The sequence below is a fragment of the Rhinolophus sinicus genome, chromosome 4 (genome assembly GCF_057876585.1).
Source record: "Rhinolophus sinicus isolate RSI-liver-muscle chromosome 4, RSI-T2T, whole genome shotgun sequence".
Taxonomy (NCBI): Eukaryota; Metazoa; Chordata; class Mammalia; order Chiroptera; family Rhinolophidae; genus Rhinolophus; species Rhinolophus sinicus.
In genome coordinates this window covers 21,473,837-21,489,417 of record NC_142504.1, presented here as the reverse complement: position 1 = coordinate 21,489,417, position 15,581 = coordinate 21,473,837, and the positions used below count along the sequence as shown (strand labels likewise).

The following is a 15,581-nucleotide window of genomic DNA, read 5'->3' as shown; positions in this document are numbered from 1 at the left end:
GAAGCAAACAAAGTAGGGACATGTAAAATGATGTATCCAATGTGTAAAACAGTTTTGTGGTTCCTCAAAAATGTAAACATAGACCGAGAAATTTCACTCCTAGGTGTATACCCAAAAGGATTGAAAACTCAAAATACATGTACACACATGTTCACAGCAGCACTAGTTACAATAGCCAAAATGTGGAAAATGGCCCAAATAGCCATCAATGAATCAATGGATAAACAAATGGTAGTATCTATATACAATGGAGTATTACTCAATCATACTCATAAATAGGAATGAAGTATCCAGTTTCCCCGAAAATAAGACCTAGCTGGACAATCAGCTCTAATGTGTCTTTTGGAACAAAAATTAATATAAGACCCAGTCTTATTTTACCGGGTCTTATATGAGACTGGATATAATAATATAATATAATATAAAATATAATATAATACTGGGTCTATATTAATTTTTGCTCTGATTGTCTGGCTAGGTCTTATTTTCGGGGAAACACGGTAGTACTGAAACATGCTACCACATGGATACATTATGTTAAGTGAAAGAAGCCAGACATAAAAGGTCACATATCGCATAATTCCATTTATATGAAATATTCAGAACAGAGAAATCCATAGAGACAAAATGCAGAATGGTGGTTGCCAACTGCTGGGAAAGAGAAGAAAATGAGGGGCAACTGAAATAGATGGTTTTCCTTTTGGGGTGATGAAAATATTTTGGAACTGTATAGAGATTACACACACTGTTGATTGTACTAAATGCCAATGAATTGTTCACTTTAAAATAGTTAACTTTATATTATATCAATTTCAATTTCACCTCCAATTTTTATAAACTTCAAAACAAAACAAAACTGGGTCAGTTGTTAGAAGCACAATTTCTAGACCAGGGTTCTAGACCAGCTGCTTATAGCTGACCTCTCTGAGCCTCAATTTCTTCATCTGTAAACAGGTTGGGAACAGATGATATCCAAGGTTCCTCTCATTAACTGGTGCTCTATACTGCAGCTCTTAATTTTTTAAAGCATTGTATCATATAGGAATTTATCTGAAAAACAAAGCATGAAGTACTGGTTAATGTTCTCAGCAACAATTTCAAGGAAAGTCATTAGAAAGTTTAACAAAATTGCTTCTCATGATGACTTTAAACAAAAGTGGACATAAATATTAAAAGGCAATTCAATGAAGACAATTCTACAAGGAGAAAACTAATGTGTTCTAAGATTATCGTTTTCTAGCAGTCAAACTATATCCAGGGATAGAAATTAGAAGATCTAAATAAATTGATGAAATCAGACAATCTAAAAGAAAGGTTGGATAAAATAACTCTTGGGCATTTTCCCTACTATCAATTCTTTTGGGCTTTGAGAGGTACTGAGTGTGATCTAGTCTGAGGTCACTGAGTGTTGGCAGTGTATATTTCTGATTTAGAGTTAATCCGTATACATCTAAAACTCAGATAAGCCATAAAAACTAAAGAAACTAACTCATATTCTCCTGACCTACTTTTATAAGGTGGCAGACTACAGCAAAGCCAAATGAGCAAAGCTAAAATTTTCCTCAAGAAACAGCTTTGGATATATTTCAACATAACAAATGTTGCCCTGCATTATCCTAATTTCCCACCATACAATATAGTAGAAATAATTTTGGCCTAGAAAATTTAAGCCAAATGATGTCAGCTGCCACAGCCAAAGAAAATCTTAATAACATTCCTCTGAACAGTCTGTGTCTGTACAACTGAATTGTGAAATGTACCGCAGACGACTGAGACAACTGACTCGTTGTGCAGGTTCTAATAAAAAATCAACTGACTTTTAGAAAAATGGGCATCATTCATATCCACCTGACTATCAGGTAAGTCAATCCAAAATGGGAAAAGGAAAACAAGAACCATTTAACATAATTGCTCCTCAGTTTCCATCTTGCTAAGCACATCTGAAAACTATTCATACAAAAGATACATATAAAAATGCATGTCAAAACCCAGCTGCTAAAAGCATCTTTTTCATGTCGCATAAATCCCCATGACCCATCAAAAGTTTCATCTACTATGTGTCACAGCCTCGCAAAGTTACTTTTAGTTTCATAATTCATACGCATGTGAAATAAGGTCACTGTATGCAAAATCATGTAATTTAAAAAAGTACAAAAGCTTTAATTATGTCATATATTTTGCTTAGTAAAAGCAATGGGTTTTAATTACTAGTTAACATGATACACTATAATCATGCAAAAGTCTTGTTTTCCACTAAGCATATAATTTTCTTATTTGTATATCAAGCTGTTACCAAATTTACTACTTCACTACTTACCTTATTCTGACCAAATATATACTGAGAAATTTTGATAATGTTTTGAATGAACTCTTCATTCAAAAGTAATTTCATAGCTCATTTAGACAACTCGGGTAGTTCTTGAAGACTGTAAGTGTTATACTTTAAAAAGCTTTCTTTAGTTTTAAAAGAAAAATAAACTTGCTGCACTCTGTTGACAGTGATGTCTGATGTTCTCATTTTCCAAGTTTAACAGGACAAAAAAATCGAGTTTCATGTCTAATAAAATGAGTGCAGTAATCTGATTTATTCTTACAAGAAATCTGAATCAGTGTAACAATTACAAATTTCTAGTCCCATACAGAGTTTGCACTTTAGTTAACCTAGGCTGAGTCGTTTCTTTGTGAAACTCATTTCAATTCTCTGTGTAAACAAGGGAAGTTTTCATAGGTAATACATAACGTCCCTTTTCACTGTTTCTAAGTCTATACCATTTCTTCTACATTGAAAAAAAAAAAGATACCTATCAGTAGTTGCTCACAAATTTGGAAATGGACAATTAAAATGATTCCTGAAAAGCATCACGTGTAAAAGTAAAGAAACAGTGAAGGCTTTACCACTGTCAGGTACAGCAGAGCTTCAAACTCAGGCAAGCAGCATGCTGCAGTGAGAGGAGCTATACTGGGCAAAACTGACCAAGCCTGACCCTCCAGCACCTCCTCCTGCGGCCCCAGCACCTCCTCCTGCGGCGTCAGAACAGACTGGCCACTAACGACTCCCCTAGGAGCCTGTGGACCATCAGCCTGGATCTCTGGGCCTCTCCATGACCTTGCACAAACCATCCAAACCCTTTAACAAAGAGAAGGATACAAAGCTAGGACTTCCAGTGAAGTTCAACCCGTCCACTACGAAACTGCTGAATGTATTTTTCAGACTAATTCTGAACCCACTATGCCCTATTATCTTTGCTCACCTCCAAGAGATAAATTTATTCAGTTATCAGTCCTCTCCTGTACTCTAACCACTGCACTGTTCTTGTTTTTTCCTCCTTTATCCAACGTCTTCCTTCCCTCTGCTTCCCTCCCTGCCCAAGCTTCGCTCTAGGTTTACTCTCTTCCATGGGAAAAAACACACCTGTATCCTCAAAAACGTCACTGGTTGCTTTAAGTAAAAGCTGCTTCTCCTGCAGCCCTTTCAAAGGCTGCTTATTCTTTCATTCATTACATACCCCAACTTCATGATGCAAGGACATGTTCTCAACTGTAACTTCCAGCCAGCTGCCTATAAAAAACTCCATCCCTGTGCAATTTCTGCACATTAGAATTACCTGGGAGCATTTTAAAATCCCACTGCCCAGGTTATACTCCATACAAATCAAAACAGACTAGCTGGGGGTGGGAACTAGCCATTAGAATTTCCAACGTGTAGCAAAGTCAGGAGAGAGCATTCACTGCCTATAAATTCTCCAGGCGATCCCAATGTGCAGCCACAATCAGTGAGAACCACGGATTTTCAAGGCACTCCTAATTATTCACTCAAAACTCTTGACACGTGGTACACAACATTCTTCTCTATCCCAAGTACTACATAACCTGAAATTACTTCAACAGAAGTAAGCATAATAGATCCAGGAGTCTGTTTTTTAATATCATAAGCATTTCCCCTCCAGCAACTTTCCTGCAACTCCATGTCAGCCACCGTAGACCACACTCTAACTTCACCATCACCTTGTCGTCTCTGAATGGGAAATATGAAAATTAACTATATTTTCTCGGACCACATCTTCCAGTTCTAAATTGGTTACACCAACTGCATCTACTTTTCATTTCCATTCATTGTTGCAGACACTGGATTCTTCTACTTTCTCCCGACTTAGCCCACTTCCGTATTCACTTCCCTGCTGAGACTGAGTCCACGGTTCACCATTTCAACCACTCTCTTGCCAATATCCTCATTTATCACATTACGTTGGGATGGTCTGTTTATTTTCCTGCATATACCATATGCTATAAGACTCATGAGGACATAAATTGTGTATGTTTTGTTCAACAATGTATAACTGGTACCAAGTATAACATTTGGCACATAGAGTATGCTCTAAATAATTATATACTGAATACACAGATCTTCTGATTTAAATCAATGTTACATAAATATTTTTTCCCCAGTGATAATCACCAGTTTATCTTCCTTTCCAATCATTAATTAATTGGCATCTTAACACTTAGGTTCCATTTGCCCTTGGTTTCTGTGTCAATCAGTTCATTGAGCAACTACTATCTATAGGGCAGAGGGGAAGTGAGAAGAGTAGAAAATGTATAAGAATAAACAGAAACTATTGGAAAAATTAAACACTTGAGAAACTTATCAAAGCAGAAAAAGATAATTCATATCATTATCTTTAAGAGCAATTTTTAAAAATTTAATGCAACTTCTCTCATGTCTGTCTAAATGAGAAAGGTACAGAAGCACCCAGGCAGTTTTTAAAACAGAAAAAGCAAATACGTACTAACTTTTACTTTTTACTAAATACACTTCACTGGTTTACGTTTTAAGAAGCATGTAATTTTTTTAACAAAAAATATTGCAAGTACTATCTTATTATTATCTTACTATTTTTAGATTGCACATACCAGCTTTCCTACAAAAGACACACTATATCTGTAACTCATTTTATTAATATTCAATTAGCAGGCAATTAAAATATTTAAGTGAATACACTCACATTTATTCTATCAAGTAACGATTATAAAAGCTGTCATAAAACTTCTCCACCAAGTGAAAAACATGAAACATCCTGTTTGAGAAAGTAAAACAAAACTGTTGGTCAAATTATGGCAATAACTAGGAAAACGCTGCGAAGAGGCAGCTGGACCATAAACAGAGATGTCCTCAAGAATATCATGGTCTGAGTTATGATTCCTGAACCTGGAGTGCTGCTGAAAGAACCAGCCAGCCTAGTAAGAGATCTCCAAAGTAAGACCCAGAGACTCAGAATGTGCTGGGAGAAAAAAGTCATGGACAAAACACCCCAATAATCATGAGATAATGCAGACAGGAATTCAGCAAAGAGGAGTAAGCAGATTACACAGGCAAAAGAGGGCAGGGCTGGAATTATTAATACATGGTCTCTGCTTTTGCAGAATTCTTCCTCCCTCCCCTCAGGGGAGTTGCTAAACATGAACACTGGCAGCAGGGCAACTGAAGACAGAAACACTGTAGAATTCTAGGTTACTGTAGTTATAATAGCTTCCCCATGGCAGAGCAGAGTGGTTGGCTGGTAATTATCCACTGCTACAAGGTAAACCCAACCCCTTTTTGCCCTCAAATTCTCAGCCAAGTCTTCTATATAAACACACACACACACACACACACACACACACACACACACACACAAATGCACAATCTAGATATGATAATAAAACTCACGAAAAAATTATTTTTTCCAAAATTCAAGTTGGGGAAAATGATAATGGCTTAATTTTGGCCCTATTTTTGTCTATTTATTTAGTCTTGCTTATGTGCTACTTGATACCATCTGAAGCTAACTGAAGAAAAATGAACTACAAAGTTTAAATCTTTTGACACCAAAAACACAATCAACAAAAGAAAAATAAATTGGACTATGCCAAAATTAGAAAATTTTGTGATCCAAGTGATACCATCAAGAAAATGAAAGGTCAATCCACAGAATGGGAGAAAATATTTCTAAATCATACATCTGATAATGAATTTCTACCTGGAATATGCAAAGAACTGTTAAAAATGAACAAGAAATAGACAAATAATCCAATTTTAAAATGAGCACAAGCATAAAGGTTTTTCTATTTGGGGTAATGAGTTCTATAACTTACCGTGGCAATGAATGCACAACTACGTGAATGTACTAAAAGCCACTGAACTGTACACTCTAATTAGATAAACTGTATGGTGTGAACTATATCTCAATAAAACTATTTTTAAAATTACTACTTACTAGTTAAACAACAAAGGAAAGTAAAATAAATAAGCAAAACAGGCTAAAGGATAGACACACAGGTCGATGGAACAGAATGGAGTCAGATAAAACCAATTCTAAGAAACAACAACTTTATCTAAAAAAGTGAAAGTGCAGAAAAGGTACCACCTTTAATGTAGTGTCTCAGTCAGAGGCAGTTTTGCCCCCCCACGAGGCATTTAGCGATGTAGGGAAACATTTTTGGCTGTGGGGGGAGCCTATCAATGACATTCTACACAGCATCGTAACGCAATGGACAACCACCCAAAATAATGAAGAGGAGAAAGCGAAGGAGGAAGAAAGATGGGGCTATTTTTTGTTAAAGAGACATAACAATGATATTGCTAGATTAGATCCTGGTTCAAACTGGAGAAATTTGTATACGCGTATACTGATTATTAGACGACAGTAGGGAATTACTGGTAATTTTATTAAGTATGACAATAATGCTATGGTTATATCAAAAAACATCCTTATTCTAGGAGATTCAGGAGAGTATTTTGAGGAGAAGTGACATAATACCTTCAATTTACTTTAAAATGTTCAGCTACAAAAACATAAAGAATCAGATCTAAAGCAAATAGGACAAAATGTTAACAAATCTAAGTAATTGGTACCTGGGTGCTGATGGCAATATTTTTCAAGGTTTCTGTATGTTTGAAATTTTGCACTATAAAAAAAAATTGATTAAAATTATGAGTATTTCCCCCTATAAAATACCTCACAAAAAATACTAAAAATATGTAGAAAACAGCTTAGAAACTCTTACTAAAACAATTAAAATCATTGTATAATTTAGGGCCAGGAAAGGTCTTTTTAAAAATGATAAAATCTATAGGAAAGGATTCACATATTTAACAACATAAAATTTATTTATATTAATAGCAAGAAAATCCATAAATATATGTAATTGTAAAAATATATGCACCATGTACAACAAAAGGTTAAAATCCATGAGTAAAGAGAAGTTATAAATCATTAAGAAATTGAACAGGCAACTCAAAACAAAAAATACAAGTGGCCTGGCATAAGAAAAATTATCAACTCCACTAGCAATCAAAGAAATCCAAACTTTTAAAGCAAGAGTATAATTTTTACCTCTGTGATAGGCAAAGATGAAAAATTACAAGCCAAACTTGTTCATGATTTAAAAAGCTAAATATAAGATTAAAAAGTATAAAGTATCCTGTTGACATTTGTTAACATACAATCTTTAATACAGTATTCACCTATTTTTATTTTATTATATATATTTATTCAGGAATAGAAGCTGATTTTATCAAATGTCTACTTGTTATTTCCTATAATACTCAGAATTTTTTTCTCCATTGACCAATTAATAAAGTTATCAGTTATGACAACATATTTCTAAAGAATGAGCAATCTTTGCATATCTGCAGTGACTCCTACTTAATTGAAGCATACGATATACAGACACAGATGATTAACATTCTGAGTCCCAATACAAAGACAATCTCACTAATTTCAGTAGTCCTATAAATTTTGCATTAATGCCTATTACTTGATTGAATACTCTCAGCTATCAAATATTAACTTGCACAGCTTTTTAGTTCATAAAATACAGTTTTATAAATTATAAAATACTCTTGTTTGATTTTTCTAAAATTTTTACGTAATCAACACACCACTATTTATAAAGTACATTATTTCAGTTTCTTTTTCTGTTTCTTTGCTGTGTTCCACCTTTCAAGTTCCAACCTCCCTCTAGCCAATTTCCTCTTATTCTGCTAACTTTTACCAGGATTAGACTATTGCAACCGTTTAAGTGGTGAGCACTTAGGTACTCTATATCTCAATAAAAAGCATCAGATGTTAATAATTAGCATCAGATGTAAAAGTAGCTCATTATATTAATACTTACAGTCTGACTAAACATCCTGAGAAAAATTCTGAGAACAAAATGCATGCCATCTCAAACTCAGGAAGAGAAATCAAGAACAAATTCTAAAGTACAATATTATGCTTCCCAAAATTTATGTAATCAGTAACATGAGGTCAAATTTTACTTCATTAAAACTTACTCCCATTAAATTTACTTCCATTAAAACTATACAACTTCAATCAGTTTTATAATTTCCAAGCCTCAAATGATGGTGAATCCAAAAGCCACTGTCCACACAATGCATGTTGTCACACAACTCTAGCTTGAAAAGAAGTCACAATACAAAGAATCACATACTCTCTCATGTGCCAAACCACAGCCAACCTAAAAATATCTCCAGGATTCCAGGAGCAAAAGGAATTCAGGATTAAATGGAGTAACATTCAAGGACTTTCCAACAATGCAGGGCTAAGGTCAAAAGCAAAGCAGGATTCACCTAGGGATTTTAGAAGAGGCATCAGACTGAAAAGGTCCCTCAGAAAACTGGAGAAAACAGTGCAATAAGCCAATTCCACTTGACGTATATGAGCCTCTCGTACTAACTTAAAGATCTTTAAACCAGTTTAATTTTCACAGTTGAACACAGTGGAATTATTTTACTGAACTCTTCTAGCAGATACTATTTCTAAATATGCAGTGGAATTGTAGATGGGTTGAAAGGATCTAACAATACTGTCTCTAACCATGACACTGAGAGGCATTTTAGTCAATATACTGTGGTAGCAGCTGCCCTCCTTGACAATGTGCCCCAAATTTTCCAACTTTCTAAAATCCATGACCAAATTTTCACTCACACTTGAAAACTTTCAAGATAGCTTTAGTATAAATGCGAAACACTCAACAAAGTGCCACAAAAGTCAGCATTAGTGCCCTATTATAAACAAAGCTCTCTTTAAGTTCACCCAGTTCAGGAATACATTTTAAGGTGGTACACATGAAATCCTAATAAATATTCAGTAGTGTGAGATATAAAATAAAAGTTAAGTTGTTCTTCCATTTAAAATTGGTTATATGAAAATAACATCAATGTAATCAGATTTTTCCCTGCAGGAAAAAATGAGAATTACATTCTAACTAAAAGCCTAGTGTTCAACTTTTTTTTTTTTTTTTTTTTTTGAGGAGGGGTTGTGATCCCAAACACAAGATTAAACCACAGTGTACTATTAAAACTTGTGGACATATATAGTAACCAATCGTTGAAGGATAATTAAAGTGATGGTATAAATTTACTGTGGACAATGTTTGCCTTAGTAATTTTTCACTTTTACCTTAATTTTACTGGAGGGAATAGTCAACATTCATTCAACAGATATTTAATGAGGAATACGAAGTGTCAAGCCCTTTTCCAGGCACTGGGAATACAACTGTGAGCCCCATCTTCAGGAGTTTATATTCAAGTAGGGAAGAAACATAAAATAAGCAAATAAACGAATCTGTTCTCCCTCCCCCCCCCCCCCCCCCATTTCTCATAGTGAATTAGCTTGGAGCAAATACAGACAGTAGAGATGGGCTGACTACAGTTGTAAGGAGAATCTCATTTTAGGGCTGCCATCTCATCAAAACTGGTAGCTTTACCTAGAATTATAAAGCTAATGCAAGTAATTACCTTCTCCAACATTTTCTTCTTCCTTTTTCACCCTTTAATTATGCTATTTGTTTTATTCCGACAAAACACTTCAAACAAGGCTTTGACTGAATTATGGCCAAAATTTAATTCTGATAGTGAATTTTCGGAGGGCAGGTTTCAGGTCTGACTCACCCCTTCAGCATCAGAACTTAACATGTGCCTACCACACAGTAGGTGTATTTGTGTTTGGTGAACAAATTAATCCACAAAAATTAATATCCAGTGGAAGTTACAACTAAAGCCTTATAAAAATTATCCTAAACAACAGCTTTTCCTTTTAAGAATGTACCAGGATTTTAAAAATTTATCAGGGTTGATTAAAATTGAAAGATTTCCCACAAATATTTCAGAATATGTACAAACAAATGACTGCTGACTTTCAAGGAAGAAACCTTTTTCAAAATATATTTTGGAACTTCCCTTTCAGAAATTCTTTGGAATCAGTTTACCAACCACACAATAAACTACTCTCATTACTAGTTTGCAGGACATGCTCTCAGTCTACTTTTTTCCTGTCACTTCTTTTAGTCTGTTCCCTGCACCCCCCACCCCCACCCCCAGAAAGGAGGTTCCTCTTTCTCCTGTGATCCACCCACCCACTGAGAAGCTAGTGAGCCTAGGAGCCTAGGACTTGAATTCATATTAGTACAAGGCATATTAAAAAAAAAACCAAAAAAAAAAAACCACCTGACGTATTAGCCACTAATATTTGTATAACGATTGATAGTTTACAAAGAGTTAAATACCCTCTTCCACTTTATTTGCTCTTTACAACAATGTGAGAGCAGCTTAGCAAGGTGCTATTATTATTCCAATTTTACAAAGAAGGAAACTAAAGCTCAGAAATAAACAACTTCCCCAATGTCACATCATAAATGAATCGTGAAATTGGGACTCATTCTTTTTTTTTTTTTTTTAATTCATGTGTCCAGGGCATAAAGCAGGCATGGGCACAGACCAAAAGCCAAGCTGGGATAAACAAGGAGTCACTTTGTCCCTGGCTAATGTGAGATAAGCACCACCAAACCAGGTGCCACTCTACCCAGGCCACGGACATGGACTCATTCGTATAGGTCATTTGTGTGTTAACCTCACTACTGTCATACGTATAAGTTGTTGATAGAAATAAGTATGCATTGCCATGACTCCAGCTTTATATTCACTCAATTTCAACCACTTTGGATAATGGTATGTTTAAGAGCTGTCTCCACTTGCTTTACTCCAAGTTCCCTCTCCTCACAAACATTTAAGGCCTTGTAACATCAACATTACACTGACTCAGAAATAAAGGCAATCAGATTACTGTCAATTGAGGGAGCACTTGATGGTCTGTGAAACTACAGAATTTCAAAACACAATTTAAAAAGCCATACTCTGAGAACCTCAGGGAATGCCACAGTCATTTAGCTTTGTCACCAAATGGCTAGTTAGTGAGTGGCCAGCACTGGAACCTCTTCCCCATGATGGAACCTATTTTATTCCTCTTCCAAAAGCTCATGCTCCCTCCTCCTTTTCCATTATTATTTAGCTCACACTGCTTAGTTGATACCACCTAAAGAAGTCTATGAATATTTCAAACATCCTCCCATACCCTTTTTCTTCTCCCTTTAAGAGAATTCTCTTTATTCCATAAACTAGATGTGACAATATAAGCAAGCATCAGCACATCTACCAATGTGATTAAATTAAGACATAAAGCACCCTCTATAATCTGCAAAAGTCCGTATACATGCTGGTAATTACTACATAAACGATGAAAAGCCATGTTTTGCAGTGGCCTTATGATACACAAACCAACGCCTTTAATCTATAAACTATAGATTTTTAATCTATATAAAACTACACACAATTCTACTTATTTCCCAGGCCTCCCAAATTTAATTCCATATTTCCTCAAATAAAATTAAGTAATTTCATAAACTTGTAGCAATTAATGCAATACTTTTAATCACAAACATAATACAGTGAACAAAAAACTATCCTTTATAATTTCTATGGAAAACTGGTCAACAAACCTTCGAACAATTCATCTGAACACTAGAGTCAGATATACTAGTATCTCCCTACATAGAATTACCAAGGATAGTTATAGAAATATAGAACCTCTACTGTAATATTTCAAAATGCCTAATGGAAGACATTGTTTATCTAATATAAAATTGTAGGGCTTAATTAAAAAAAATCACACAACTTTGCTTTTGTTTGCAATTCTATCAACTAGCTAGCTGCTGATATGAAGTGATGAACAAAGGATATATATGTGCTGAAATAACAAAATACAATGGAAATAATTACTAAATAAATATAATTTACTTATAAACGCCCTGAAAACTTGGATTCAACGGGGGTGGGGGGGAAACAAAGGCCCTTTGAAATGCTTGAAAAAAAGGTTAGCAATATTCAACTTGGCTTGTCAAAAGATGCTGAACAATGCTGTGTGTGGAGTGGCAAGCCAGGATCACTGTAGATAGTAACGTCCTTCCACTCTCATAAAATCTTTCCTCCCTCTTAACATCCTTTGAATGGCAATGGCTATAAGGTTCTTTTTCTAGTTAGTAGCCTTTACAATGTCATTAATTAATAATTAAATAGCTCCTGTAGTTAAAGAGTTAACCCATCCCAAGAGTATTTCTATTAATAAATACATTAAGCAACAAAATCAAGTCCTAATTTTTTACTAAGCACTTATAAGCAACAGTGTGTGTGTGTGTGTGTGTGTGAGAGAGTGTGTATGTGTTTAAAAAGAGCCCTGCAGTCCACAGACTCTTCCTTGATGCACAATTCACCATATCTCAGGATTTCCTAAAGTGAAATACAAGACCCTCTATATAAATCTCTGTATTAGTCAGGGTTCTCCAGAAAAAGACTAAATTAAACAACTTTGCAATATGACACAAAATTCTATCACCTTCTTTGAGAGTAAATCACCTACCAAAAGCTCTAAGCAGTCCTCCAGGGAAGAAACCTATTTAACTTCCTTTAAGCAACTATCTTCCAAATTTATTTGAACAACAAAATTTTACTCCCTTAACAACTATTAACCTGGGACTTTTAAAACTGCTGCAGGTTATACCTTTTTCCCACCTGTAGCATATTTGTTAACCACAAAATCAGTGATTATTGCTGATACATAAAGCAATAAATCAGGATGGAAGCAACATCAAGACCATTTTATTTTTATAAACCATTTTATTTAACATTTACTAATGTTTGCACACAACCCAAACAATTACAACCATTAAGTTTAAATAACTACAATTTTTATTCACTATTTTTAAAAGCACAAGACAAGTGTCAACAGGCTGGTAATTGGTTTTATGTATAATAAAAACAAGCTCCAGAGTATGCCATAGCACTGCTACGAATTCTGCATGTTTTCCTATATCCTCTGTACCTTTGGTTCTCTGTGATAATAAATGCTCAGAGTAATAACCCCAATAGCTTTTGAAACATCAAAAATGTTTCAAAGTGTGTTTAATGAAAACTCACTGATACAAATTTCATTATATTCAATGCTGTGACCAATCAGATTAATTGAAACAAATTATCAGGTAAACATCCATACCCAACTAATTCTGATATATGGAAGTTTACTCTTATTTGGGGGGTGGGGTTAAAGGTGAGTAGGTATTAAACAAATAATTTTCAAGTATACTACAACAAATTTTTTGCCAAATGTAGTAAGAGTGACATTAAGAGTAAGAAGTCCTAACAGCAGCAAAGACAGTAGAAGAAAAAATAACTGAACGTTTAAAAAAAATGTAAGACAACCTACTGGAGCTGTATTTTCAGCTCATACTAATCAATCATATTTCACAGGTTTCAAAGTTCAACGTACGTATTTGCTCAATTGAGCAATTTTCTCTTTTAGCTTAACTTAATATAGCCCTTAGTTGATCACTTACATGGTTTCTTTGAAAAGGTTTCAAAGATCTATTTTGACAAAACTGAAAAGTTTCATATGAATGTTTATCATTATTATGTTATTATGTATCCACATACTTGGAAACCCCACCTTGGTTTTAAAAAAGCCTAAAAATAGTATACTGTTGATTATCAGCTACAAAAAATTAATGATGCATCCCACGCTGAGCCACAAAAACACATAATTTGGAATAAGAGCCAGGACCTAGGTGTGACAGCTGGCTCCACCACTTGTTACATGATTTTAAGCAAGCTACTTTAACTCTCAATCTCGGTTTCCTCATTGGTCTCCTGGAGATAGTATCACATACCGCAATGGTGACGTGTAAAAGAACCAGGCAGATAGTACAACTACTCACCACTTGCTGAACTCAGAGTATGCTTACAAAACTTAAGAATCTATCATAACACAATTCATCATTACACAGTTTGACAACTAACACAAATTAAATTACACTCCCTAAAACTTGCTGATCTAAAGTTAGCACGAAGAGAAACAGCAAAATTCAAGTCCCAGACTATTAAATTTTAGTAACTAATATTAAGTAAAATTTTGTACCTATAATATTTCACAAAAGGAGTATTTCTGAGCCTAGTTAAAAAAAAAAAAAAAAAGCTAAGGTAAAGCAAAAAGTCTTTCTCAAGTGATAATAACTTTCAGTTTATCTACCTGACCATACATATTCAGACAAGAAAGTAATATATTTTAAAATTTATCAAAAGAGCTGAAAACTACTCATTGAGAGAGAGCAAAATGGTCAGAGTTCTACTGACAGTCAAGAGATGGGATTCTAGTTTCACCTTTGCCACTAATAATTGTTTGACCTTGGACAAGTCTCTGGACTTCAGTTTTCTAATCTATAAAATGACTACTAAAAATCATAAATAAGATCCAAGTTCCATTTCTTCTAGACCTTACTTTGGGGAGCCAATTCAGGGTAGTGGTTAATAGACTCGGCAGGGACTACCAAGGTTGGAAGTCTGGCACTGCCGATTACAAGCTGTGCACCACACACACACACACACAAAGCACTAAAGTATATCTTCCTATCATTGACCTGTTGTTTAAAATATTTCACTGAAACACACAATTATTTAAAAATATAGAAGCTTAGAAAGTTCAATCTTTCCCAATCAAGACACTATCATTTTACTAGCAGACACAATGAGTTTAGGTGAAAGGATTACAACTCTTTAAAAGGTGCTAACTTAAGCCAAATTTTATCAAAACACCACCTCGTAAAATATTGTACATTAGAAACACCACTGAAAACTTATTATAAGGCTAATGATTCCCCCCAAAATATCACACTGAAGGTACAAATAGAACTTCCGGTACTTATAAGGCTTTTTGGTTTTTAACCTAATACTGCTAATGACAACAGAACCTTATACCATAATCTATGGGAATGAAACACACTTTGGGAATGAAAAAATCGGTGGCATTTAGAAATATAAAGTGAACTACAAATTACTAGAAATAGGTAGTTCCTGAGTTAAAAATCAACCAGTATTTATCAGACACATCATATGTCAGGTTCTATGCATAGATTATTAAGTACAAATAGCAAAGTAGCAAGTGTCTCAGAGTTAATCGAGTTGGAAAGGCAAGTTAAGGCCTTTATTATCACATTTTCACACAACAAAAGCCACTCATCTACAAACGTTTTTATTTCCTTTTTGGCCTAAATAAGAATACTTCCCATTGCTGATTAAAGTTGTTTCCTGTCCTCTGTACAGCCCCAAAGATACCCAAACTAGCCCCTGACAGCTGACATCGCAATCCTCACTGGACTGCAAGAGAGCAGCTTCTAAAATATTTCCTTAAATCCACAAGCTTCAGAATTTATCC

General features: G+C 34.7%; 1 protein-coding gene and 1 non-coding gene across 5 annotated transcripts in view; both read right to left on the bottom strand.

The window, feature by feature from the left end:
- SNX13 (sorting nexin 13) overlaps positions 1-15,581 on the bottom strand; it is a 120,856-nt gene that overhangs the window by 101,888 nt on the left and 3,387 nt on the right. Inside the window, exon 2 of one of the 4 annotated variants that reach the window (XM_019727220.3) lies at positions 921-1,050. The exons of the other annotated variants lie outside the window; for them this stretch is intronic. Within the exon in view, the coding sequence (XP_019582779.2) occupies positions 921-944 (24 nt within the window). The 5' untranslated portion in view covers positions 945-1,050. The remainder of the gene's footprint in view (positions 1-920; positions 1,051-15,581) is intronic. 4 annotated transcript variants of the gene reach the window in all.
- On the bottom strand, positions 10,726-10,861 carry LOC141567021 (small nucleolar RNA SNORA48). Its single transcript, XR_012489421.1, has one exon. It is a non-coding gene; the product is annotated as a small nucleolar RNA SNORA48 (small nucleolar RNA).